The 27975-nt window shown below is 50.7% G+C and overlaps 1 protein-coding gene and 3 long non-coding RNA genes across 4 annotated transcripts; 1 reads left to right on the forward strand and 3 right to left on the reverse strand.

Moving 5' to 3' along the window:
* Positions 1–349: 349 nt before the first annotated feature.
* Positions 350–1337, reverse strand: LOC113962097. The gene is made up of 3 exons (XR_003532441.1): positions 1250–1337; positions 906–995; positions 350–472 (listed from the first exon to the last, which is right to left on the reverse strand). It is a non-coding gene; the product is annotated as an uncharacterized LOC113962097 (long non-coding RNA).
* A 2542-nt stretch (positions 1338–3879) lies between these two features.
* LOC113962095 lies at positions 3880–5471 on the reverse strand. The gene is made up of 4 exons (XR_003532439.1): positions 5152–5471; positions 4965–5051; positions 4247–4373; positions 3880–4090 (listed from the first exon to the last, which is right to left on the reverse strand). It is a non-coding gene; the product is annotated as an uncharacterized LOC113962095 (long non-coding RNA).
* Positions 5472–8623: 3152 nt separating this feature from the next.
* Positions 8624–8951, reverse strand: LOC113962096. Its single transcript, XR_003532440.1, has 2 exons — positions 8865–8951; positions 8624–8754 (listed from the first exon to the last, which is right to left on the reverse strand). It is a non-coding gene; the product is annotated as an uncharacterized LOC113962096 (long non-coding RNA).
* An 8559-nt stretch (positions 8952–17510) lies between these two features.
* LOC113962093 (XK-related protein 5-like) lies at positions 17511–23293 on the forward strand. The gene is made up of 7 exons (XM_027672907.1): positions 17511–17568; positions 18359–18542; positions 18645–18817; positions 19666–19875; positions 20002–20171; positions 20694–20805; positions 21462–23293. The coding sequence occupies exons 1-7, from the start codon at positions 17511–17513 to the stop codon at positions 22550–22552; spliced, it is 1998 nt and encodes a 665-aa protein (XP_027528708.1). The 3' UTR covers positions 22553–23293.
* The last annotated feature ends 4682 nt before the right edge of the window (positions 23294–27975 follow it).

Below are 27975 nucleotides of genomic sequence, written 5' to 3' on the forward strand. Positions count from 1 at the left end.
CTGAGTTATCTCAGTGGTGGCAGCCCTGACTCCAAGTCTGTGCAGATGCAGCAAAACCTGGATCATATCCTCAGTGCTGCCCAAGGACAGTAAATGCTTCACTCTTTGTTGGCTTGAGTGAGTCCTCTGCAAACCTGAATGAGCCTCCTGGCACTGGAGGAGGGTGGGGAGGCACTGGCTGACCTGGGGCTCCTGCAGCCCCACTCTGGCCTGGTCCAAACCCAGAAGGGCTTTTGCCTTCCTTCTTGAACCTCTCCCAAAAAACATAAATGCAGGAGAGTATTTAACAGGCGTTGACACAAAACAAATTTGTAATAGATTTTTCTGGACAAAGGAGGAAACTCTTCCCTCTGCCAGGAATCCAGACCTTATCTTTTGCAGCACACACTATACAGGGTACATCTTCCAATAGGTCTCGCAGGGAAGTTGCATCTTCCATAAGTGCAGTATCCCCCTCGCCGTCTGCATCCAGCTGCTTTTCAGGTTTCCATGGGGAAAGATACACATAGAACAAATAAGGCAATAACATGAGAGAGCTGTGTTTGGTTGAAAAAGGCTGATATACCCTGTGCATTTCAGGCCAATAGATGGGCTCATCTCCAGCCTCCCCACAGCAAAGATCAACCACAGTGCAAAAGATCATCCAGAGACACCAAAACAGGAACAGCTGGGTGCAAGGTTGGAGCATGAAACACAACCCCCTTCCTGACCCACAGTAGAAGCCAGGCTTCTATTTCCAGGGGTTCCTTCCACCCCTTGTCTGTCTTCACTCAGACAATCACTGGAGACCCACCTTTCTCCTTAATCTCCCCTACCCTTCACATCACTCCAACTGATGTGGTCACTTCCTGGGACCCAGTGATGAGGGTTTATATCCCCTCCCATCTCCCCATTTGCCCTCTCACCTGAAGCACCCTGGACCAGCAGGAGGAGCAAGGGGAAGAGCAGGTACAGGATCTTCATGGCTGATCCACCTCTCCTGGCTCTTCACAGGGCTGCAGAGGGAACACCAAGGCAATGAGGACATGGAGGGCCCCAGGGGGTGCAGAAGCCTGGGCACTGGGGTTCCCCAAACTGCAGAGGGGCTGCCTCCAACCACAGCACATGATCTTTCCTCTACCTTTCTCTTAAGCACAATTGTTATGTTAGTGCCGCTTTGCAAACCTTGGGAGTATTTCCTCATGTCTCAGTCTCTGGGAAATCCGTTACCAAAGCTGATTCTTTTCCAGGAAACCCCACAGTTACCTACCTGATGAAGGTCTTGGTGTCCAGGCAACAACAAACCCGAGAGGAATCACTTGAGTCTAGATGACCTTGGGTCCAAGGAGCACTTTTTTGGCCAAAATGCTCTGATTTTATATGATTGCAGATTGCAGGAACATTCCCTTATTCTTGCTGACACATCTCCCCTGGGCCAATCAGAAAGCCACCATCTGTGTGGGGGTGCTGGGGCTTCCCCTCGTCCCTTCCTGATGCAGTTGCTGAGGCTGAGGGGCCTCCTGGGGCTGTTGCAATGTCACCATTATCCTCCTGCAACACGTCTTGTGACACCCCCTGCACAGCAGCACACAGGTTGTGGTGGCCTGACATGACCTGCCAGGGATGGGCAGAGCAAGCTGGTTGATGCAGACTTCAGTAGAAATCAGTTCTAACCATTCTTTACTGTGTGAGGCCCTGGCACAGGTTGCCCAGAGAAGCTGCGGCTGCCCCATCCCTGGAAGTGTTCAAGGCCACGTTGGTCAGGGCTTGGAGCGACCTGAGATAGTGGAAGATATCCCTGTCCTTGGCAGAGTGTGGGATAAGATGATCTTTAAGGTCCCTTCCTCCTCAAATCATCCTGTGATAAAAAGATAAAATATTTGTCTCTTCCTTTCCTGTCATTTTACTCAGTGAGCTGGTGCTGTGTGACGTGCAGAAACATGCAAAATATTTTGGTTTTCTTCTCTTTTAACAGCTTCATCCTTGCCAAGGTGAGTTGCGTTTGACATGCTGGGAAGTGTCAAGCTCAAGGTTGTCTTTCTCATGCATACTCAGATCAACAGCAGCGGACAAAAGAAAAGCAATCAGGTGAGACCACCCCTCACCTCACCCTGTCTGAATGCACTGCTCCTAAAACTGCCATTCTGGGTATAAAAACTGCAAATGTGATTCAACAGAAGCAAAACTCCGTGTAAAGGTGTGCAAACTAAGGGAGATTAGTGAAGGAAGGTGAATAGGGCCTTAGTAGGCCTTGGAGATGTGGACTTGATCAAGAGAATTTGTGGATTTATAGGAAATTTGTGATGTTTCAGAAAGGTAAAGATCAAGGTGGATCATGAAAAAGCAGGTGATAGGATAGAAAGAAGCAAGGCATCCCTTGTGGCATGTCTTGTGGCCCAGCTCAAGTAAGCATGGCCATGCCCTATGTCTGATCACCATAATCTGTCCTGTATTCCAAGTAAACTTTAATTCTAACCATTTTATGTACAAACAATCTGTCTCTGGTATGTGTCCATGGCTGTGCAGTCCTCTAGCAAGCTTCAAACCAGACCACTGGGTATGGGAGAGAACACCAGGAGTGTTGGTCCATTGCCCAGAGATACCAAAGTTCTGGGAGTTGAATCCTGGAGAAAACAAAGGGGCTTGAGGTTGGATGCATCAGGGACACAGGGTCTGATGCCATCTATCAGAGACACACATAGAATCATGGAATAGTTTGGGTTGGAAAGGACCTTTAAGATCATCTCATTCCAACCCCCTGCCGTGGGCAGGGACACCTTCCACCAAACCAGGTTGCTCAAAGCTTCTTCAACCCGGCCTTGATGCATGATGGGGATATTCCCTGAGCATCAATCCACAGAAGTAGGATTGGGCATCCATTGTTAAGTCTTTGTGGATGTAAAAAGTCCTGGGAACTTTGGTACCAGGCTCAGGATCAGTCCAGGACCAGCAGAGCCAAGGACACTTCATAGTGTGGAGAGGTCTTCTCGTCCACCCTGCAGGGAGACCATGACTGGGGATCTTGTGCTGGACCCCACCAGAGAGGCAGCTCGGCCCTGCTGATCCAGACCTTGATGTGTACCCACAGCTGACATCCCGGCCTGGCTTTGGCCCATCCCCATGGAGATGCCCAAAGTCTCAGGCAGAGGCTGCTCCCACGCCCTGTCTGCCCTGTTCCCTGGTGGGAGGCAGTGGGATGCCTCCTGCCCCACAGCCCCCATGGTGACTGACCCATGGCAGTGCCTACACTCCCATGGCACCCCTGAGCTGAGCATCGTGGATCTGCTCCAAGGATCATCCACAATGCCGACCCACCTGAGCTCCTAACTGAGCCTCCCAAGCCTATAACCAGGTCTGAACCCCCCCCAGCACTGACCCCTAACTCAATCCCAAGCTCCTAAGAAGCCCCATGGCACAGCCATCAATCCCCATTTCCTCTGGAGCAGAATGGCTTCCCCCACCCCCAGCTACCCCTGGACCCCACAATACCCCCGTGGTGCCACACACCCAGGCCCCACAGCTGAGGATGGACCCAAATGTGTGTGCCCAGTGGAACAGCCCCACGAGGACTCCTGACCAGGTTTGGGAGGCAGGGGACAACCAGTAGGCCACCCACTGAAATTAGGGGGGTCATAGCAACCAATCGATCCCTGAACCCAAATGCAGGGGTGCCCTTGCTGAGCGGGAAGGCTGGTGCTGGGCTCCCTGTGGGTGTCACGTGCACCCCCACCCCCACCCCCTCCATGGGTGGAATGCTGGTGTGGTTGGGCCAGCTTGGAGAGATGGTGGATGGGGAGGGGGGGTGTTTGTGAGTCCATGTCTATCAGGAATTCACCCCATCTGCTCTGCCCTTCCCTGCAGCCAGAGGAAAGAGATGCACACCGAGGACACACACAAATCTTGGCAGCGGGAATGCAAACCACCACCTTGTATTGGGGACACTGGGTTAAAGGGATTCCCATGGGATCATGGTCTGGCTGTCCAGGGCTGTCGCTGCTCCCGGCGGTGCTCAGTGTCTCCACGCAGCATCATCCTGAACACGCAGAGAGGACAAGGGCTGGTCTCAGAGACTGGCACCAGGGATCCAGGAGCCTCTCAGGGATACCATCGCCTGCAGGAGGAAAGGTCTGGCAGTGCCTGTCCCAGCCAAGGCAGCCGTGAGGGCTCAGGGATGTCCCCATGCCCTTGGGCTGCATATTCCCCCCACTCTTTCTCTAACAGCCTCACCTCTAACCCCCCAGAGCCCTCTGAGCTACCCTGAACTTACATCCGACAGCAGAATTCCTGCTCAGAGCAGAGGCCAACACGGCCGATCCCGGGAGGGCAGGACCGGTGGGAGCAGAAGCCCCCGCGACGCTCACATTCCTGGTGGGATCCTCGAGCCAGGGACAGACCTGCAGAGAACCAGGAGAGGAGACCTTTAGGACAACCCTGCTGAGGTGCTGAGCACAACCCCTACTCCCTGTGTGGCCAACATTGGTCCAGACCTGCCTGTCCCTCGCCACGAACAGGTACCTGCAGCAGAAATCAAGGTGATGTTTATGACACTTGGATGGGACGGTCACTACCACCCCTCAGCAGGCTCTGGGAGAGGCTCTCCATCATGCCTGCTGCCTCCCTTCTGGAAGAAGGGAAGAATCCAAAGGTGAAGGCAAGGTCTGCCTTCCTCCCACCTCCTCCTCTTCAGCAGGGCTGCTGTGCCCAGTGCTGCTGACTCAGAGAGGCAAGGGACAGGAGGTATCGAAATGGTGGCAAAACCTCATCCCTGGAGCACAAGAGCTTTAGTACAAGGTTTCAGCTCCAGTCCCAACTGCAGAACCTGCAGTAGGAGCCTTTCCTTAAAGGTATGGGATGAGAGGGACCCCAGGGAGGATGGCACAGCCACCAGCAGAACTCACACGTGACTCATCAGCTCAGCTGGCAAATCCTCCCTACAAAATACCGACAGAGGACAAACCCTCCACTGCCTCCTCCACATTTCTTACCTGTCACTCCCAGGAGCATCAGGAGGAGCAGAGCACAGAGGGCAGGCAGGATCCTCATGGCTGGGAGTCGCCAGCAGTGTCACAGCTCTGGGGAGAAGAGAAAGGAGGCAGAGATGAATGGGAGGATCCCTGCCTGCGGGTTGTGTAGCACCTGCTCAGGGACAGAACTGAGGAGAAGGGATGTCACCAGTCACTGGCAGGAGGATGAGCTCAACAGCCCAGGGGTAGGAGCTCCCGCAGCCTCTCAGCTCCCGGCGGCAGCAGTTTGGTCCAAGCCAGCTGGTCTCTCCACGTAGCACAGTGTCCCTTGGGATGGTTGACACCTCAAAATGTCCAGCCAAAAAGTTCCTTTTCCTGTTTCTTCCCCTGCCAGAGAATAAGAAGCATAGTTTTCCTCCTCTGACACCTCTGAGAAGGATTCCCAGGCCTGCAGCCAGGGATCTTGTGTCATCCCGCCTTGCGTAAGGGCCGCTCGGTGCTGTGGTTTGCTGGACACCTCTTGGGACACACACAGCATCCCTGTTCGTTAGACCTTGGCCAGCAATCAGCTTTCACAACACAAAGGAGCTCTGTCCTCCTCCCCCCACGTGAAGCGTGCTCTCTATGCTTCACTGCAAAATAACTGGGAAGATGCCACATGAGATGACATCTCCGTCCAACTGGCAGCCCCGTGAAGGACAAGCTTTAATTGTGTCTTTGTTTTGTGGAGTTTGCTGTATGTAACCCTTTACTGGTTCTCAGTGTGTTGGTGGTGCATCTTCATATATGTTTTCGGCCTTCTTGCAGATTCATTGAGCATATGTGTGTGTATGTATGTTAAAAACCTACTCGTGCATAGTAATGGGTGGTCCCTGAGTGGTTGTATGAATCATAGAATCACAGGATAGCTTGGCTTGGAAGGGACCTTAAAGGTCATCTCATTCCAACTGCCTGCCATGGGCTGGGATACCTCCCACTAGACCAGGTTGTTCCAAGCCTTGTCTGACCTGGACATGGACACTTCCAGGGATGGGGCAGCCACAGCTTCTCTGGGCAACCTGTGCCAGTGTCTCACCACTCTTACATGTTCAAAGAGGTCTGCTGGGGCACTGGGGTGAGCAGATCTCCTGTTCTTCACACTTCTTTTCCATGAAACAATGTCCTCTCCCAGACATGCACAGAGGGAGAGGGGCTGTGCTAAAAGACTGACAGCAGCGCCATTGCCAGGAGCTGGACTCGGTGATCTTTGTGAATCCCTCCCAACTCAGGGTATTCTATGATTCTGTGATTAATTGGGATGTAGTAGAAACCTAGAGGCACAAACTGTGATTTTGTGTGACCAGCCATTCCACCAAGGGCTTGATATGTGTCTCAAATGAGTTTTAGCCACTGCACATCTGGCTGTGGCATGGACAGTCCCACTCCACCAGTTCAGTTATAATCTGCCTGGCATTATCTAATCCATCTTCAATACCATCTCTACCTCCTGGGAAGAGCTGTGAGATAAATTTGGAGCAGGTTGCCCAGAGAAGTTTTGGATTCCCCATCCCTGGAAGTGTTCAAGGCCAGGTCGGTCAAGGCTTGGAGCAACCTGGTCTAGTGGAAGGTGTCCCTGCCCATGGCAGGGACTTGAATCTAGATGATTTTGAAGTCCCTTCCAACCTAAACCATTTTATTATTCTATGATTCTATGAATTTGAACAGGTACAGAGTGCTAGGGCAGTAGAATTGGGATAAGAAGCAGAGAGGAGATGTGCAGCATGGATCCTAGGGGGTGAGGTTTCAGCATGTGTTTCACTCAAGGCTGGCTCTTGAGGCCATTCCCAAGTCATGAAGGCAAGGGCTGCTATTTGTGGTGGTGAACTGAAAGCATGATGATAAAGGATGTATTCTGCATGATGGTGGTTCCAGACACTGTCTCCAGAGCTGAATCTAAAATAACAAGGGCTGAAACCTCTCTGCAAAGTCCTCAGTCCTTGAGCAAAGCATCTTGAGCCATTCCAGTTTGTGAAAGAAACACTCACCTTCCGTGGATTGTGCAAAACTTCTTAGGACATAAACTGTAAATTGCTGGTTTGGTTCCCCTTGGCAATTTCCTCAGGTTTCCATCCAGGGGAATCCCTGGGAGGTGGCCGTTGGCCCAGTTTCCTGCCCTTCACAAGGCTGTGGTTTCAATGGTGGCAGAGTCATTTGCAGAAACATCTGCTTTGAACAGGCCCAGAGACTGTGGGAGCTGGGCCTGTTCAGTTTAGAGCAGCAAAGGCTGAGAGGGGATCTGATCAATACATATAAATATCTCAAAGGCAGGTACCAAGAGGATGATCCCAAACTCTTTTCAGTGGTGGCAAGGGACAAGATGAGCAGCAGTGGCCGTAAACTAAACACAAGAAGTTCTACCTCAACATGAGGAAGAACTTCTTTCCCTTGAGGGTGGCAGAGCACTGGAACAGGCTGTCCAGGGAGGGTGTGGAGTCTTCCTCTCTGGAGACATTCTAAACCCACATGAACGTGTTCCTGTGTCACCTGCTCCACGTGATCCTGCCTTGACAGGAGGATTGGACTGGATGATCTCCAGAGGTCTCTTCCAACCCTAAAAATTCTGTGATTCTGTGAAGGGAGAACAGATGATCTGCAACAAATGGGGAGCTCAGGGCTTCAAGTCAGTCCTTTGCATGTAGGTATTTGGGTTTGTTGTGTACCTTAAAAGCCAACCATTACTGCTCTTACCTTCATAGAATCACAGGATAGTTTGGGTTGGAAGGACCTTTAAAGATCATTTAGTTCAACCCCCTGCCGTGGGCAGGGACACCTTCTACTAGACCAGGTTGCTCAGAGCCCTGTCCAACCTGGCCTTGAACACTTCCAGGGATGGGGCAGCCACAGATTCTCTGGGCAACAAGGATCAAAGGATCACAGAATCACAGAATCAATTAAGTTGGAAAAGACCTCTGAGATCATCAAGTCCAACCTACACAAGTCCTTGTCTGCACAAGGATGTTCTCGGTGGTGCAGGAGCAGCTGGAGAGACAGGAGCTCACCAAGAAACCTGAACCTTCTGAGTTTTCTGTTATGGTCCAGAGCAGGACAGGATGAACCTCTTAGAAGAAAAGTGATCAAAGTCACAGAGGTGTTGGCCTCTTGTACACGTTGTCTAATTGTCTCAAGCAATGTCATAAGTCTAGCTCAGATCTCCTGATTTGCAACCGCAGTCGATATAAATTTTGCAGAGTTACTCCGAATTTATATCAGACAGAATAACCAAAGGTAAAATCAGGCTTCGAATTACAAATTGGGGTCACCTGCCTCCCTTTGTCCTGCTCTGTGTGTCCTTAGTTCCTATAATGAAAGAAGATACTGTTCTCAGGTCTGAAAGCTTTGGACCAGGAGGTGGGAACTGAAAGTTTTCACAGCAGAGGTTCTATGAAGCATCCACACAGGAGAAGACTTTTGTGCTCCCTATGGAAATGATGACAGATCCCAGTTTTAGTTACGGCAGAGGATCCCTAGCAGGGATGTGTGGAGAACATGCCAATATTCATTCAATCAGTAACCCAAGATGGGGAAATATTTTGGTAAACTAGGCTTTCCTAGTAAGTTTAGCCTGATTTCAGAATTCTCACTTAAAATTCTGAATGCAGATAAGACTTCTGGAAAAATGAATGACAACAAACAACCATACAAACTTCCTAAATCTTGCTTTTATTGAGAGAAGAATGACAAATCCTTGATGACTGGTACAACAATTCCCCGAATCCAACAATGCCAAAAGCAATCATCCCTGGAGATTCTCTGCAATTAGCCACACTACAACCTGCACAAAGGAAAGGGTGTTTCGGAATCATGTTGATGAGGAAAGTCTTACTCAGGGTTCAACTGAAAATTTGGGGAGCCATCTTTGCCCCATTTAAATCCTAAACTTACCATCTGCAGCAATTATACCCGAAACGACACAACCCCAGGTAAGCGTTGCCACGAGGGCATTTCCCACTGTGGCAGAAAGTCCCACGGTATCCACATTCCATGTAAGGTTTTACGGGTCTTGCAAGGCTTCTACCTTAAAAAACAAACAAACAAACAAAACCAGGAGACAGTTGTTTCTGTCAGGGTTCTGCATTTTGCTAAATTCCTGTGAGCTGAGACCGTGTCACACCTGTGCCCAAACACAGTCTTAACGTAGCCCTCAGAGGAGGTCAGTGGGCAGAACAACCAAGCATATCCTCTAATTCCTTCTTCAGATGTAAGAACTGTGTCTCCAAGCCCAGGACTCCTTTAGGAACTCACATTTTAGGGATAGACACCAGGGACCTGGTATAAAACAGTAAGTGGGCACTTAGCAGCTCTGAAAGTCTTTTAGGTCACACTTAAGGAGGGAGGCACCAGCTTGACTGGGAGGCTCACACTTGTACAAAAAAGAGGGAGAGAGATTTTTTACATGGACAAATAGTGGAAAATTTTTAAACTAAAAGAGGAGAGATTTATATTAGGGTTTAGGAATAAATTCTTCCCTGTGAGGGTGGTGAGGCCCTGGCACAGGTTCCCTAGAGAAGTTGTGGCTGCCCCTGAAAATGTCCAAGGCCGGGTTGGACAGGGCTTGGAGCAACCTGGGATAGTGGAAGGTGTCCCTACCCATGGCAGGGGATTGGGACTGGATGATCTTTAAGGTCCCTTCCAACCCAAACCATTCCATGATTCTATGGTTCTATAGATTTGGCCTATTTTCCTCCCTATAAATTTCAGCTATGTCTCAAAACAGGTCCTGGTTGTCCATATGTGGATAAATTCATCAATCCATGTAGAACAATTCCATGCTACCAAACACAGCAAACCAGGCATTGTCCTCTGGGTCTGAGGCCTGGCAGCCTGGCATTGCTCTTACCTACATGGCTAAACTATCTTCTCCATTAAAATAGCATCCCCACATTCAAACTACCTTTTGGGAATGGCCAGCAGCCAGAACAATTTTTTTTCTATGGCAATGCTAGTTGTCAGAGATCAAAAGAACCCCAGGGAGCAGATTGCTAATTAGGCAGCCTGATGCCTGGCCCTGTTTGGTTGATTAATAGAGAGGTAGCCTGGCAGCTGATATGTTCTGGATGCACCTGAATGACTGCACATGAACCAATTAATTCCAGTTTCACAGCTCATCCGTGGAACTACACTAAGTCCAGCATATTTAGAGAGAGGAGAGCTTGTTCCAGCACACAGATAGTGGATATTACACACTCACAGTGGATCCAGCACATCCCTGGTGTGTTAGATTCCCAGCATGTGAGTGAACTGGTGCATGCACACCCAGCAAGACCCAGAAAATCCCAGGCAGAAATAAAAGAGAAGGGTGAATAAAACACTTCTGGTGCCAAACTATCTTTCTGTGGGACATTGCAGAGATGATTGTGAGCAGTCTGAGCTCTCAGAAGTATTTTTTTTTCCAGAGAAATTTCTTGCCTTTTATATTCAGAAGAAAGGTCCTACTGTAAACAGGCCAAACATCCACTGTGTGTATTTGTGTGTTAAACAAGGACATAAAACAGACCAAAGAAATGCTTAGCCCTGTGTCCTGCCTGTGAGAACTGCCATAAGCAGAGGCCCAGGTAAGAATAAGATCAGACAAGCATATGGAATTATAGTGCCATGGAATAATTTAGGTTGAAAAAGTTCTCTGGGATCATCGAGTCCAACCATTCCTCCAGCACTGCCAAGCTCACCACTAACCCATGTCCCCAAGTGCCACATCTTTTAAATCCCTTCAGGGATATGTGTGACACTGGTCTTCTGGTCTTCTGCAGCCCATCACAGTCTTTTCCCATCCTTACTCCCCCAAAGGACACTTTCAGCCCTGTTCCCACAGAGATCAACCCCAAAACTTCACCGGGCACTTGTTTGTGCACAGAGTGCCCTGCAACTGCATTGGTGCCATTTTCAGAGATGGTGTTAAAACACAAACCCCTTTCCTGGATAATAGGGTGGGTTTGGGGTTCCAGACTCCTTTGCATTCCCCTAAGAGGCACAGCCTTACACCACCACTTATGATTGCACAGGCTTCTCCACTGAGGAGATGCTACCAGTAGAATTTCAGTCCTAACTCATCATCTTCTGCCTCCTCACTGCAAGAACAAACTCCTGAAACAAATAATATTTTGAGAGTATGGGACCAGATTCCTTTTATTTGCTGTGTGGCCTAAAAATATTTGATTATGATTTGATTTGGTTGTTGTAGGGTGACTCAGAAACAAGTTGATTTAAGTGTAAGTCTGCAGCCTCTAACAGGGAAAATGCTGGTGCTGAATGGCAATTTTGGGGTTTCCCCTCATGCTTTCACCTCAGACTGGACTTCCAGAGGAGTAGCAAAGGCACTGAAGTGACGGTTGGAGTGTTTGCCCACTAATTTCATGCATCATCTGTTGTCTGCCAACAAGTTCTGATGGCATGTATGAAGATTCTTTGCAGGAGGCAGCTTGGCCACATCCCAAAGGGGACGGGACACCTTTGTAAGACACCAGCACCTCCTTCTCTATAGTCCCCCATCCTCATTTACACCTTACCTGCAGCTCCATGAAATGCCACCAAGAGGAGACCAAAGAGAAAGGGAAGGATTTTCATGGCAGAGGGTGGGCTGGGAACTCGGGTCCCTACAGAGAAAGGAGGCCAAGACATCAGTGAGAAGGTGGTCCCTCCACAGTTATCATGGGGTTAGAAGTGACACACAGAAATGTTCTTCAAGACCTAGGAGTTATCTAGAAGAGCTGTTACACATTTTTGTTATGGTAATGTCTGTTGTCCTAAGGTTTCCCTGGAGCATACACAGGATCATGGCATAGGAAGAAAGTACCATGCAGAAAATACTATTTTAAACTCCCTTTTGATTAATGCATTAAGCACCCAGACATTTATTCTTGATTTCTTAATACTTTGCAATGCGTTGCAATAAATTTGATTTGCTTTATGGAAGTTAAAGCTGTTAATTTAAATAGAAAAATAAGAAATTTTTGTCATATTTATACAAAACAACCCAATGTGTGTTCTTAAGTTTTTCTAATAAAAAAAAAAAGAGCAGAAAAAGTTCCTTTACAATTAAATCAAAATCCAGTTTCTCCTTATTCTTTCTTAGTGGCTATTGCCTTTCCTTCACCTCAAGAATTATATGATTTCCAGGATAAATTTTTGAGTGTTTACATTTCCTGCAGCCAACAAAAACTCTTCTCCCTTATCAATATTAGAAGCCTCCAGAACTGACTCCTGTCAGACTGGAGTCACTGCACAGTTAAGGCTAAAACAGTGAAATGCAGCTAAAAGTGAAAGATATGAAGTTTCCAGCCAGTTTAAGAATGACAAAACTTTCTAAGAGAGGCTGAATAATGAGAAGATTTCGGTTGTTACCAGGCAGGAGGAGGCTCTAGGTTGGAACAATCCTTGGATCAGTGTCAGCCACCCCAATGCAGGAAGATGAAGGAGCAGAGCGTGGCCTTGTGCTGTTTCTGGAGGGTGGTGGAGGATGGTTGATCTCCACCGTCTTTTGTTGGCCAATCACACAGTCCCTGTGACTTTGGGGTGACACAGTGAATCCTCTTTCTTGCCATCCTCCTATGAGAAACCAAGATTTGGCTTTCAAAGTGTTGCAGCATCCACTGGGGAAATGGGTTGAGCGGCTTAAACTGCCTTGAACCACCTCCCTTTGAGCAGCCCATGGGCCACAGCAGCTCAGTCAAGGTCTCTGGGCCATATGTTGTCTTCTGGCCAGCTGAGGCTTGGTGGCATCTGCTCTCCAGCATGATAAAATAAATAAATAATAAACATACAATATATATTTATATAATATATATTTATATAATAGATGTAATATATAAATATATAATCAACAGATATATTTTACATAATATGTTATTAAGATATATGCATATATTATACATATATATCATAAACTTGATATATTTTATTTTTATTTATATATATATAAACATAATGAATAAAATAAAACCAGCCATCCAGGCTGTCCTGCTGCTGGGTGATTATTCTGCACATCTCAATTGGAAGCTGGTGCTGTGTGATGGGAACCCTCAGGGAAATGGTACGTGGTGGGAATTACCCAGCTGATGTCCACAGAGCAGGAATCTTTCAAAGGATACCTCTCATCCACTATTTTGGTTCCTGTGGCATGGAAGGAAACTATATACCTGAAGCTAATATATATATATATATATATATATATATATATATATATATATATATCTATAATATATACACACAATGTCAACCAGTATTTGAGGGATATGCAATGATTTCTAGCTCTAGGTATTAATTTTGCCTTCTGCAGTGATGTGCTTCAGGTTTTGATGAGGATAGTCATGTGCATCTGAGTGTTACTAATGAACTAGCCAGTTATTTAATTTACCACATAAATCCTGGCAGGAATTTCTCCTTAAATGCCTGCAGTAGTCTTATGGAGAAGTGCTGTCTCCATCTGTTTTCAGAGGTTTCATATTAATTCCTTAAAAACATGAACATTCTATCACCCTAAAAGGAAAATAATTATCAACTGGAATTAGGTTAAAAAAACCCACCTAAACCTATGTTAAATGGGAAGTTAATTCTTCTTTGGAAATTCAGGAAGAGTGTTAATGAGGTGTTATTAATACTACATCATTTCTACTGTTGGAAGAGAAAATTTGGGCAGTTCTATTTTGATTAAGAACGTGGAAAAGATCTGCACTAGAGATTGGTAGGGAAAAAAGTGAGAGTAAAAGAGTAATCTAATAGTTAGGAGTAAAAAAATAAAAAAAAAAAAAGTGATTCTTTTTTTTTTAAACTTTTGCACCAAACCATTTTTAGTACTAATTGCCTGCACTGTATGTAAGATATTTTAAGCCACATCTATTTATGGAAATTATTACAGCCCACGCTCAGCAATTTCAGTTTTATTATAGCCTTCACTCTCTTGCCATGGGCAGAGCAGTGCACTGAGCACAGCATCCCTAAGAGTCCTTCTCCTTTCTCAAGGACTCCCCCAATGGTTTCCTGCTTTCCAGGGATTTACAGACATTTCTATAAATTCAGGTGTCTGTTGCAATGGGATCTTCACTTTCCTTTTATACCTTTTTTCTTCTGGAATCTGACCCGTTTCATGGGAGTTGCTGCTCTCCTCTGCCAGCTGCATGAGCCCTGCTGAGCTCATCCCTGCCAGAACCTCCCTTGACTCGCCCTTCGTGCCCTGCAGGGATTTTTCTTAGATCTCTTTGTTTTCTCTCCCAGTCAAAGCAAATACTTCATAGACGTTTCTAGCACAGCCTTTTTTAACAGCTTTCAGGCTGCCTGAGGCTTCTTGTTTCTCTGGACTGCTCCTTTTGGTGCTTTTCTTTCCTCATTTTAGGGGGTTTTTTTTTGAGTTTCAGTACTCACATGTTGAATGCATTTAGTCCCACAAGGTGGTTAAACCTAATTGTACTGTCACTTTTAAAGAGCAGCTCTCACAGACAGCTTTGGAATTAGGTCCTTTGCACCTAATCCAGGAAGGCAAATGTTCTTGTGGGTGCCTGGACTAGTTGTTCTAAGAATCACCATCTTGCAGCCATAAAAACGTGATCTCAGCATCTCCTGACATCACCCACAATCACCCCTCAGAACTTCTCTGCTCAGTCACCTCAAGCAAGGGAGTGACCTGCAGAAGATGTGACCTGATCTCTGAGTTCACCAGGGAGGGACTACTCGCTGAAAACCTTCTCTAAGGTGTTGTGAAGTGTTTGCAGACAGGGTGTGTGGCAAAACACCTGGGCAGAAACTTGGCACAGCATGTGAGGGGCAGCTGGGTCTGTGTGATATCACCTGTAGGCAGCTCACCTGGAGCACTGAGTCCAGCTCTGGGGCTCACAATGTCAGAAGGATGTGGAGCTGCTGGAGCAAGTCCAGTGAAGGCCATGGAGATGCTCCATCTACTGTGGAGACAGGCTGAGAGAGCTGGGGGTGTTCACCTGGAGAAGAGAAGGCTCCAGGGAGACCTGAGAGCCCCTTCCACTGCCTGAAGGGGCTCCAGGAGGGTTGGAGAGGGACTTGGGACACGGGATGGAGTGACAGGACAAGGGGGAATGGTGTTAAGCTGCAAGAGGGAAGGTTTAGATTAGATAATAGGAAAAATTCTTCCCTGTGAGGGTGGTGAGGCCCTGGCACAGGTTGCCCAGAGAAGCCTCAGTTCGCAGGTACAAAGGACTTTCAAACCAATAGATGGAAGGAGTGATTAAGGTTTCAACAGCTTGGGCTTGGAGAGCTTGATTATTATTATTAATAATGATTTTTTTCCTTTGGTTTGGTGCTGTGCAGTAATGTCACTATGCCTGGAGAAGGTGCTACACCAAAATCAATGGAGATGGCTGATGAGCCACCTTCCACTATCCCAGCTTGCTCCAAGCCCCGTCCAAACTGGCCTTGAACACTTCCAGGGATGGGGCAGCCACAGCTTCTCTGGGCAACCTGTGCCAGGGCCTCACCACCCTCATAGACAAGAATTTCTCCTGTTATCTAATCTAAACCTTCCCTCTTGCAACTTAAGACCATTCTACCTTGTCCTGTCACTCCAGGTCCTTGTCCAAAGTCCCTCTCCAGTTCTTCTGGAGGCCCTTTAGGTACTGGAAGGGGCTCTAATGTCTCAGCAGAGCTACTCTTCTCCAGGATGTACCTTTGTTGGAGGCCTGAGAGTTTTTTTTTTTATGAGAAGAGGTTCCTGAACACCAAAGTCCAGCAGAGAAAAGCACAGCCAAACCAGTGGCTGGAAGGCAGCCAGAACAACTGGGAGCTGGCAGTGAAACTGGGGAGGGTGGATAGCTCTGGGAATATCTTCTGGAAGGCCTTCTGGCTTTCTCCTTTTCTGCTTGGCATTGTTTTGGGGCGATAACAGCACGACCCGTGTGGCATGGAAATTTATTCCCGGCTTGGAATACAGCCTTTGAGCAGGAGGAGAGGCTGAGAAAGGACAGCTGAGACACCCTGGGGTGGGTTCTTCCCAGGAATGATGATGATGGAGGGCAGGGGGATGAGATGATGAGGTTCTCACATGTCTTCTGTGAGTAACAAGAAGGATCACACCACGTTGTGCCTGCATGGACCCTTGTAGCTTCTTCACTGCTGGATCTGCAAGCAAAGATGGTTCTTCAACATCCCACCCTCAGCTCTGGAAAAGGCTTTGGTGCCCATTAGAGGCTCAGTTGTGCTTTGCATGCAAAAAAAAAAGGGTTTTCTAGGAATGGGCCATTTGGCAGCTGCGTATTTGCTATTGTGGAGGACAAGGCTCAGAGACAACCAAGGCTGAGCTTCACTTGGCTCCAGAGCCCTAATTAAACCCTTGGCTGTATTAAAATGCTTCTCTGGAGCTAGGCCCAACAGCTCAACATTATTAATTAATGAAACATGAATGTGGACATGGCAGTGGGACAGGACTGTCCCTTCCACCAGTGACAACATTAACCCACTGATCCCCAACCTCACCACTGGAGTTGAAGATGCAAAGATGCCAAGTTATGGTAAAAAGCAGTGCTGGACACAGACAGAAACCCTGGGGATGCTCCCATGAGAAGGGATAACCAGGCAAGGGCATCTCTGAGCAGTTTGGTGGCTCCTGTTAAGTATCAGACTCTGAGCTTTGTTCTCAGAGTTCCAAAAACAATCGTTAAAAATAAAAAAAATGTGTGAAAGCCCCTGAACACACACATCCAACAGCCCAGCCGATGTACAAAGCTTTGGGAGCTTCCTGCAGGATTTTGCAAAAGCAATTACAAAACCTTAGATGATATTTGTACCTAATTAAACCCCCCTTCCGTGGCTTTTCCTGTAGGGACCTGCTGGGGATTTATTTCCTGAAAAGCATCAGGGATGGAGGCTGCAGGGCTGGGAATTGTGATAAAAAGCAGATGAGCCACATCTCTGCACACACAAGGGCCCCTGGAGCCACCGACGGTTGGGATCTCGTTTCGCAAAGGTTTTGTCTTTGGGGTAGGAGGGGGGAAAACAACCGGATTAATTTACGGGTCCGTGCACACCATGTCCCGGCTGCCACCTAGTGCTCATCCCTGCGGCACAGGGGCATGGCGGGCATCGCGCAGGGGGACATCGGGGTGGGCTTGTGCCAGTTCACAAGAACCAAGGGGAAATCAGGGTGGGCTTGTGCCCGTGCACAAAAACTTGGGAGACACCGGGGTGGGCTTGTGCCAGTGCACAAAAACATGGGAGACATCGGGGTGGGTGGGGTTGTGCCCGTGCACGAGAGCCTGGGGGACATCAGGCTGGGCTTGTGCCAGTGCGCAACAACCTGGGGGACACCGGGATGGGCTTGTGCCAGTGCGCAGTGGCCCCAGGGGTCGCGGGCTGGTGAAGCCCCCGAGGTGTGACGCAAGCACCGTGACGTCACACCGCCCGGCGGGAAAGGGCACTGGGGGGGGGCCGGGTAAGGGCGGGCGGGGAGGCACCGGCCTCGGCGGCTCCTTCTTCTTTCTCCTCCGCCTTCTCCTCCTCCTTTTCCTCCTCCTCCTCCTTCTCCTCCTCCTCCTCCTCCCCCTCCCTTTCCTCCCTCTCCTCCTCCTCCGCAGGATGCGCGGGGCCATCCCCGGGCTCAGCCTGGCGCTGCTGGCGGCGGAGCGCGGGGCGAGTGAGTGAGCGCGCAGGATGCGCGCAGGATGCGCGGGGTTGTGGGGAGGCTGCGCCACCCCGAAGAGGGAGGGAAGGCGGGCGGGAAGGTGGCAGCGGCCCCTCTACCGCCATCTCCGGGGTCTCGGGTCACCCCTGGAGACCGGGGAGTGGGGAATCATCCCTGCGCTCCAGCGGAGGGGGGAGATGCGCGCTTCCGTCCCCGGGCTGGGGCGTTCAGCAGACATAGCCGGTCTCTGGGGGGGTTAATATGAAAAATTGGGGGTTTTCTTCACTTTTTAAAATGTTATTTATTTATTTATGTACTTTGGAGCTTGAGGTTTTTATCAGAGCCCTTCTTGGGGCCGGGCCCCTCGGTGGTGGTGGCTGTGCCACGGCTGACAAGCAACCGGGAGCCGGCAGCTGGAGATAAGACTGGGACAAGGGCTGCGAACCCCCTCGGTGACTGGGAGACGGAATTGTGGCGGGAATGGCTTTAAACTGAAAGAGAGTAGATTTAGATTAGATATTAGGAAGAAATTCTTCCTTGTGTGAGTGGTGAGATCCGGGTTGCCCAGAGAAGCTTTGGCTGCCCCATCCCTGGAAGTGTTCAAGGCCAGGTTGGATGAGGCTTGGAGCAACTGGGGATAGTGGAAGGTGTCCCACCCCTTGGCAGAGATTGGAACTGAATAGTATTTAAGGTCTTTCTAACCTAAACTTTTCAAGAATTCTATGATTGTGGGTGGCACCTCTCAGTTGCTGGGTTGTGTGGCTGTGGCATCCCTCAGTGGTGCTTCTCTGCCCTTCTCCAGGGCTCTGTGCCATCATCCATTACCTTGTCCATGGGCAGCTGGGCTGGTTTGGGCTGACCACAGCCTGTGTGGTGCCCGGCTATGCCGCTCAGCTCCTCAGCATCCTCTGGTTCCGGGCGGACGGACACCCACCCAGCTGCTGGCTCCTGGTGCTCCATCTCCTCCAGCTGGGCCTCTGGAAGCGGTGAGAGATGCTCCCTGTGACCCATCCAACCCCCCCAAACCCAGGTGCGGTCCCAAACTTGCCAAAACTAGGGTGGACATCCCAGCACGGTGACTCCTGCAGGTACTGGGATGTTTTGCGGATAGCAGGCGGCAGTGCCCGTGCTGGGGAGGTGCTGACACAGCTCGGGGACGTGTGTGTGCTGCAGCTCCTGGAAGCCCTGTTGCAGACCCTTCCTCACCTCCTGCTCCAGGCCTACGTTGTTGTGGCTGTTGACCCAGTGGGCTTCATCCCTGGTAAGTTGGGAGTTCCCAGGAGGATGCTTTGAATTGTATAGGAATGATGTGTTTGGGTGAGGGATGCATGTGCCCACCTGGCAGGGCACAGGGTGGGCTCTGGGTGAAGGAGAAAGCTGCAAAGGGACTGGGAAGCCTCAACGCAAAGCACCAGGGACAAATGTGGCTGCAAGATCTGCTGTGGCTGAACGCAGAGGAGTTCTGAGCCAGCCGTGGCTTCTCCTGGCCAGTACAGTCTGTACGAGCAATATCCACGCGCAGTGTCTTGGCTGGGTGTGAACCCAGCATGTTCCTGTTGGTGGTCCAGCCCTAATCACGCTGCAGTGCTGAGCATTTAGGGGTTTGGGGCTACTTTGCAGGAAAGGTGAACTTTAAGGTGTGCAAAGGGAGAATTCGGGGTGTGCAAGGTCATCTCTGGTCCGATGGCAGTGACCAGGATGGAGCTGCCCTGGGGCTGCAGAGATCTACCCATGGGAGAGAGTGGTCAGAGGATTTCCACAGGCAGATGCTGAGCACACAAAGAAGACCAGATTTAGCATAAACTAATTGAAATACTCCAGTTCCATCCCTGGAAACATTCAAGGCCAGGTTGGATGGGGCTCTGAGCAACCTGATCTAGTGGAAGCTGTCCCTGCTCATTGCAGGGGGGTTGGACTAGATGGCCTTTAAGGTCCCTTCCAACCCAAACCGTTCTGTGATTCCATGATTCCATGATTCTGTTGGCAGGACCATGGGGTGTCTGGCTTATTTTGGGGTGCCATGCTACCAACAGCTCCTTGACACTGAGATATGGCCCCACAGCGCAGCTGGGCATCCTTCAGAGCACTGACTGCCCTGTCCCTGTGCAGGTGTCAGCGCAGGGCTGTCCCTGCTCTCCCTCTCCTGGGCTTTGGCCTCCTACAGCCACTTCACCTGCCTGCTGAAGCCTGGCCACCTCAGCCTGCCAGCTGGGGCCATGCTCTGCCTGATGCTCTGGAGGACAGGGATGCTGGGGACCAGGGTCCTGGCCCTGGTGCTCTTTGCCAGGCTCTACTCCTTTTGGGTTTTTGCTGTGGCAGGTAAGACCTGAGATCCCTCTTCCCCACATCCCACCCTGAGGTCAGCCCTGCAATGCTCCTGGTGCTGGAGCTGTTTGCAGCCTTCCCCAGGAACGGCTTTGCCTGTACAGTCCCTTCTCCTTGCAGGTGTCCACTGGTTGCTCATGTCCTTCTGGCTGGTGGCCCAGCAGACAGATATTGTGGCCCAGCCGTGCCGCTGGAGGCTGTTTAATGGCCTGTTGGGGGCTGTGTACATCTTCTGCTACATCAATGTCCGACCCGGTCCCTCCAAGACCAGGGTGTCTGTATTTTATGCAGTAAGTACCCAGGGCATTCCTTACTCCACACGGATGCAGCTGCTGGAGAGAAGCTTCAGACTCTCCATTCTCATTTCTCACATCACCACTTGATGAAAATCCAGTGTGGATAAAAAACCACATGGTCTCTAAGGTGGATGCACCTTCTCTGCTGGTTTCGTTTTTTTAGAGGCAGCCATACAATGTCAGGGTTATTTTTCCTGGTAAAAAAAGGTGGACAACTTGCAGAAAGTTAAGGTCAACAACTTTTATGTTTTAACTGGTATGTTAGGTACGAAATAAAACAGAAAAAGTGTTCAAGGCCAGGTTAAATGGGGCTCCGAGCAACTTGGTCTAGTGGAAGGAGTCCCTGCTGTGGCAAGGGGTTGGAACAAGATGAGCTTTAAGGTCCTTTCCAACCCAAACCAGTCTGTGATTCTGTGAATTTATGAAAATTAGAAATTGGATGTTTTCTGTCATCAGAAGCACATCTAAAAGCATCAGAAGGGTAAATGTGACGACTCTCTTCCCTCTGCTCTGCAGATAATGCTGATGGAGAACACGCTCCTGCTGCTGTTGGCCACCCGGTTCCTGCAGGCAGAGCTGAGGAACAGCCTGGGTGTGACTGGGGCTGTCATGTCAGGGTCTGTAATAGGTAAGATCTGGGGGTTTTAGAGCCTGGATTGCACATTTGAGAGAAGTTTGAGTAAATGAGCATCGTCAGTTATTTTAGTTGCATCAGACGATTTGCTTTGTTTCTTTGAGCTTTCAGTTTAAGCCATTCCCCTTCCCGTCACTCCAGGCCCTTGTCCAAAGCCCCTCTCCAGCTTTCTTGGAGCCCCTTTAGGCACTGGAAGGGGTTCTAAAGGTCTCCCTGGAGCCTTCTCTTCTCCAGGTGAACGCCCCCAGCTCTCCCAGCCTGTCTCCAGAGCAGAGGGGCTCCAGCCCTCGGAGCATCTCCGTGCTGACCAGGCTCATGTTTTCCCTGTGGGTTGGGAGCAAAGGGAAGCTGTAATGCCCACGTGTGCTGGGCTTTGTGCATCCCCCCAGACAGGCTGCACGCAGATCAGTTGTGATCAAGAAAGGGCATGTTTGGGCTGGAAAAGGAGCAATCCCTCTGCCCTTGGATGAGTTTAGGATAGGACTAGGAAGGAATCTGATGTCTGTACCAGTAGAAGGCACCTGATGTCCAGCACCTTTTCTGCAAAGGGCTTGTTGATCTAGAGGTGGCAGTGAGGTCTGGCCTCTTCTCCACATCTCACCCAAATGCTCCTGGGACTCATCCCTTGACACCTTTCTGCTCTTTTCCAGGTGCCACAGCTCTGGTGGTTTATTACAGCCTGCTCCATCCCAAGTCCACAGAGATCTGGCAGGGATTCCTGGAGACATCCTGCAGTGCTGCAGCAGCGGGTGATGATGAGGTCTCTGGGGAGAGCTCCCAAGCTGGGCAGAGCTCAGGAATTTCGGGAGATGAAGAGTCTTTGTCAGGGGAAGGGACCACAGCAGATCCAAAAAATGGGAACAGCTCATTGCTCCTGCAGTCCAGAGGGTGTTTGGAGGACAGCTGGACAAACCATCACCACTGGCTGCTGGTAAAGCTGGCCTTGAAGACAGGAGATCTGTCCGTGATCAACGCAGCCTTCGGAGATGGTGGCGTGGGAGAGGTTTATCCTGGAGGATGGATGATGGGGAAACCCACCGGAGTTGAGTCTGGGGCAAACTTTTCTCCCCCCATGAGGGACATTGTTCCTCAGGAGGCTGAATCTGGTCTGACAGTGGGGAATGGAGGAAGCATCAAACCCAGCGCCAGCGCTGCAGGAATGGCACAGGAGGATGGAGCAGGACAGGAGCCTGTTTTTCCCCCATCCATATCCCGTCCCAGCAGCTTCTCCCCAGATTCAGCTGAGGGCTCCTCTGTGTATTTCACTGCCGTCGCAGGAGGCATCACCTTGCCTGGGACAGGGACAGGCACAGGCACAACAATGTGCATGCCCCTGGTGCAAAAGGACAGTGAAGCCCAGCCTTCTCCAGGATGCCTGAGAGAAGGAAGAGGGGCAGTAGGAAGAGGAGGAGGAGAGGATTTATCCCTTGGGATGGCAAGCATCAGCCCAATCCTGGGCACTTGTGCCCACAAGCACCTGCAGAGGAGCTTTTCCCTTGGCAACACAGGCAGCTGTGGGGTGGCAGGTCCCCCCAACGAGGGCTCAGAGGGGACAGAGGGTGCCCTCACGGGGTGGAATCACCTCTGGGACACCCACCCTTGTGGCACACAGGGGACTGTCAGGAGGAGCAAGCTGAGGTCACCATGCTTCACCTCCACCCCCAAGGCTGACCCTAAATGCCCACAGCAAGGACTGGGGGAGCTGGGAGAGGGGACAGACCTGTCTGGGTTGCCAGGGTGACCCTGTAAAGGGCTGCACTGTCACCTTGGGGTGACTGTCTCATCAATAAGGCCTGGCAGGAGGTGGTGGGGTGAAGACTGTCCCCGTGATGCCCCTGACACTGGGCGGATGTGCTCCTCCATCACCAGGACATCACCTTCCCTCATGGTGCATCTTCTACTTGCATTTTTGGAGAACTTCAAAGGTCTTAAAAAGCCCTAAAAGTCCAGGGCTAGTTATTTATTGACCTCATTTATGTCAGAGTCCTGCCAGGCTGCCAGAGTGTGCTGCCTTTGGTATATTTGTGACAATGACTTGAACTGTGTCCTTTACCAAGTGCCTGTACAAGCTGCTGGCCTGTCCCAGTCTGGAGACCTGGCTGCTGTCTCCAGGCTGCAGTCTTGGCCAAAGCAGGTGTTTTCTCAGGACAAATAAGTGCCTAAACCAGAAAAATTATGAGTTTTATGTCCTTCCTTCGGGGCAGAGTAAGCCCTCAAGTAAGGCTCAGCAGTGCTTGGTTTATCTTTCCCCCACCAGGTTCATCTTGAGACCTTTACCAACTCCATTTTTCAGGGTCACAGATCCTCTTCATGCTGTAGACCACAACCTCAGGACTCTGAATTGTAGCCAAGAGCCATGTCCTGCTGCTTGTCCACTGTCCCACTTCCTCAGGTGGCCTTTTCTGCCCAGCTTCCTCCTTGCCCTCTTCCACCCAGCTTCCAGATCATAGAATCACAGAATGCTTTGGGTTGGAAGGGACCTTAAAGCTCTTCTAGGCCCAACCTCCTGCCATGGGCAGGGACATCTTCCACTAGAACAGATTACCAGGCTATAATCCACATCTGCCTGGATGCTGCCTCCTAAATTTAGCCTCAGGCCAAATCTCAGATCTACATAGTCCTGCCACCATCAGATCCCCAGTGCAGACAGGGTTTATTTATATCAGGAACTAAAAGACTCAATACTGTGATCTCAGGAATAGCCAGTGCTTCCCAACAGGCTGGCTGGGCGTGGTTTTGTGCCCAGGACATGGGTTTGTGCCCAGGACATGGCTGGATGTGTTAATTGAGGTGTGGTCAGCTGGATTCACCAGCAAGCTCAGGGGTGCCAGCTGAGGCACATCTGGCCACATCCTCCAGCTGTTGTCCCCCTGTGGGCAGGACTCCAGTGGTGCCACAGGGCAGGAAAGGCAGCAGGAAGGACACAGGCATGCAATGAATTATTAAAAAAAGCTTCCATGATGCATTCACTGCTCAGGGCTGAGCCAGCCAGATGGTTCTCCCGGGCACTGAAAACCAAGTTGGTGCTGGTTATGGAGTGAAGCCACATTCCAATGTGATGAAGGCTCCCTGTCCCCATCCAGATCCCAGCCCTCCATGCTGTGGCTGTGCTCTGCAGGGACAAATCAGTTCCAGTGGCTTTTCCAGAGTCCTCCTCACTGTGTGCATCACGCAGAAGGCAGAAGTGCTGCTGGAGCATTACAAGAATTTTTATCTAGTTTGTTTTTCTACCTTTAATAATATATACTTATGCTCAAAAAACCCAAACCAGCCTTTGCTGTGTCTGTGTCTCATGTTGGGGGTGCACATAAGCAATGTGAAATCAGGGCAAATAATATGGATTATCTGTCCTTAAAGGCTTCCAGCCTGTGTGAGAGCCCTGTTACACCCAGGGCCCAAGTCCTGCATGCTGGGGACAGTCCCAGCACTGAGCCACAGGTCTCCACCTACAGAAATAACCTATATTTAATCACAGAATGGTTTGGGTTGGAAGGGACCTTAAAGACCGTCTAGTTCCAATCCCCTGCCACGGCCAAGGACACCTTCCACTATCTCAATTTGCTCCAAGCCCCATCTGGGGCCTTGGACACTTCCAGGGATGGAGCAGCCACAGCTTCTCTGGGCAACCTGTGCCAGGGCCTCACCACCCTCACAGGGAAGAATTTCTTTCTAATATCCAATCTAAACCTACTCGTCAGTGAATTCTAAAGCTCTGTTTGAAGTAGGAGGACTCCAGCAGCAAATCACACCTGCAGATACCCCTCCCCACCCTTCCCATCTTTTGAGGGGGGCAGAACTGAAGATACCCAAATGACCTGGTGCACATACAGATTTTTCCCCATGGTGCCAGAGGGGAGAAACGCTGGAGAGGTGTTTCTCTCAAAACCTCGTTCCTTTGCCACCAGAGGGAGATGCTGCTCAACGTCCAGACGCTGCGTGCACATCCAGTGCCTGTTGTAGGAATTGCAGAACCATCCAGGTTGGGAAAGTCCTCTAAGATCGTGGAGTCCAACCGTTCCCCCAGCACACTCAAGGCCACCACTAAAATATGTGCCCAAGTGCCACATCCACATGGCTTTTAAACCCTTCCAAAGATGGGGACTGGAGAGGAGAGGGATGTGCAGCACTGAGGCTGCTGTGGCATCGCAGGTGGGAGCTGGTGGGAATGAAATGGGGAGTTGTGGGATAGTGGAGGTGGCAGATACAGTGCACAGCAAGTGCCTGGAGGAATGAGATCGTGGCTGTGGGAGTCTTCTTCTACCTCCCCAGGCATCAGTGGGCCATGGGGAAAGTTTGGAAACCCCTGCCGGGGTCTTGCCAAGAATTCAGGGCTGGGAAGTCATCCAGATATCTGCAAATATCCCACGGCGACTTCAGATCCAAAGGTGTGTGTGCAAGGGGAGATGCCACTGACCACACTGGATGCAGGATGAGAACCCGTTGGTTTGGTAGAACCAGCTCCAGCTGTCAGCACCACGGTGCTGAGTCCTGATTTTGGTGGTGTATCCCTGGAGCTGTGCATATGTGCCTGGGGGGTGACAGGGTCACTCCCCACTCTGGTCTGTCTTCACATCAACCCACGGGGTGCAGAGATCCCCCAAATCCCATGTCACTGCTCTGTGTGGAGCAACACGGCCCTGGGCCAGTCCAAACCCAGGATGAGAAAGTGCAGCTGGCAGAGGGGCAGAGGGGAACCAGCTGATGAAATCTCAAAGTGCCCCAAATGCTTGAGGAGACCCAGCCAGACCCTCTGCTCCTTCTGCAGCATTTCCCATGAAGCTCTTTTTGCATGAGGCATGTTATGCTGAGCTAGACTGGGATCTGCCCAGCCTTTTGGGATGCACACCACCAACTTTTGGGCTTCAGCCACTCACAGAAGGGCTGGAGCGAGGGGATATTTCCATCCCACTGCACTCAGAATATCCAGTGCTTTTCCCTTCTCTGGAATAGAAAATTTCAGCTCATTTGCCTCCTATAACTTTTTTTTTCTTTTTTTTTTTTAAGAAACCCTCTCCAGCACTTTAGAGGTGGAGGGTCATGCCCCAGCCCAGGAGAGCTCAGTGCCACTCGTGAGAGGAGGTCTCAAGGGCAACACAGGAGCAGGGAGCAGGAACCAAGAGTGAATTTTGACAATGAAGGGAGTGACCTGCAGGTTCCCCAGGAGAACTGGCCATGCCACTCACCAGCGGTCTGGAAAAAGGCAGGAACAGAGGCTACGTCCCTCAGAAATTACACAATACCCAGGTGAGTCTGGGCTTGGGACGTGGCTGCTGGCACCATCCCCTTGGCTTGTTTTTAACAGGTCACCCTTGTCCCTCTGTCAAGGTGAAATGAAACAAAGCAGGATGGAAAGGTACAGACAGGGCACGAGGTTGGCAGCAGCCCTGTCCCAGCCCTGCTGGGATCTCACCTTCCAGCAGCACTGTTTTCCACCTCCCTCTTCGCCTGGATTTCTGAGCACAGGTTTTGGGGTGGGAGAAAAAAAACATTCCCTCCAGCTCCAAGATGATGTAACCCCGCCCCTGAACTAGCTCAGGAAAGATTTACCCAGAAAAACCATCTTTTCACTTCCAACAACATTGAAACACAATACTTGGACATTACAGACAATAGAATTCTTTGCCCTGGGGGTTGTTGTTATTTGTTTTTTTTCCAAGCTGAAACTTTGGATATTTTTCCCCCCCTTAATTAAATTTGGTTTGCTGCAAACCCCTTTTTGGTGCCTTTAGTGTTCCTGTAAAGGAACAGGGCCCAGGCTGCAGCTTTGTGCCTGTGGCTCCAAGGCTAAACAATACCACAGAGGGGGGGAGTGGAGGGTAAACCCAGCTAATCAGGACTTGCCTAATAGGACTGAGTGCCTAATGAGGAGCCAGGGACTGTGCTTTTCGGGCTGGATTTGGCTGGAGGAAAATGCTTTGTGGTCTCAACACCAGGTTTGAGACGCCTCAGTTCCCTCCAACGCGCTGCAGGAGCGATTTCTCCCTCCTGTGAATCCATCGTCAGTGGCCACAGGGAGGATCTGTGAGGGATCCATGGGGATCCAGGGGTGTTGGAGGAGGTGAACAAGATCCTGGAAGCAAAAGGATACAGTGACTGTTTTGCTTGAAGGGAGATCCTTAAAATCAAAGCCCTGTTTGTGCCCTGATTTTCCTAAGCAAAGTCACTGAAGGGCCCTGCCTGCTCCCCTAACGTCCTTGGGGCTCCATGAGGAGCTCAGGGGGGATTTTAGAGATTGGCTTCAATAAATAGCAGTGAATATTCCACTGCTCTGCCCTGGAGACCCATCTGGATTGTCTCCATCTGTGCTGCTACACCCCAGCCCCAGCCAGGGTGTGGGTTTGGGAAGGGCGTGGGGTAGGGAAGGCACCCCATGCCTCAGGCCTCTCCTTGGTTAATAGGGAGGGAGATTTGGGGTTCAGTGCTGAGGCTGTGGGGTGCAGAGCTGGTGGGTAAATGGGGGGGTGGGTGCTGGGACACAGGTTGGTGGCTGGGTGTGCACAGAGAGGGGGGTGCAGCTGTGGGAGGGTGTCTGGACATAAACAGCAGGTGGGTTCAGGTGTGGGTGCACATCCAGACATGCACAGTAGGTGGGTTCAGGTGTGGGTGGGTGCCCAGATGTGCATGGTAGATGGGTGCAGATGAGGCTGTGTGAGGTAGGAGGTGGGTGCTGAGGCCAGTTCGTGTTTCCGTCCCCTGTTGAGAGCCAGGGCATGCATAGGGCAGCTGGGGGCCGGGGCTGGGGCCTGTGCCGGTGCTGTGCCAGTGCCAGTGCTAGTGTCGAGTCCGGGTCCGGGTCTGGATCCAGGCTCTCGCTCCAGTGCCGGGTCCGGGCCCGAGTCTATGCCCGTGTTCGGGTCCGGAGCAGGGGCTGGGTCCGCATTCGGGTCCGTGCCCAGGTGCGGTGCCGGGTCCATGCCCGTGTCCGGGATTGGGGCTGGGTCCAGGGTGGGGTCCGGGTCCTTGTCCGAATCCAGTGCCGGGGCTAGGGCAGTGTCTGTGTCTGTGTCTGGCTCCGGGTCTGGGTCCGTGGCTTGGTCCGAGTCCGGCGCTGTGTCGGTGCCGTGCCGGAGGCTGTACCGGGTCCGTACCCGGCTGCGGGTCCGGGGCGGGGTCGGTGCCGGGTCCCGGTCTGTGGCAGATCCGTGCCGGGTCCGGGTCCGTGCC

The sequence above is a fragment of the Neopelma chrysocephalum genome, unplaced genomic scaffold, assembly GCF_003984885.1.
Source record: "Neopelma chrysocephalum unplaced genomic scaffold, ASM398488v2 Primary Assembly neopelma1_104967, whole genome shotgun sequence".
Lineage (NCBI taxonomy): Eukaryota > Metazoa > Chordata > Aves > Passeriformes > Pipridae > Neopelma > Neopelma chrysocephalum.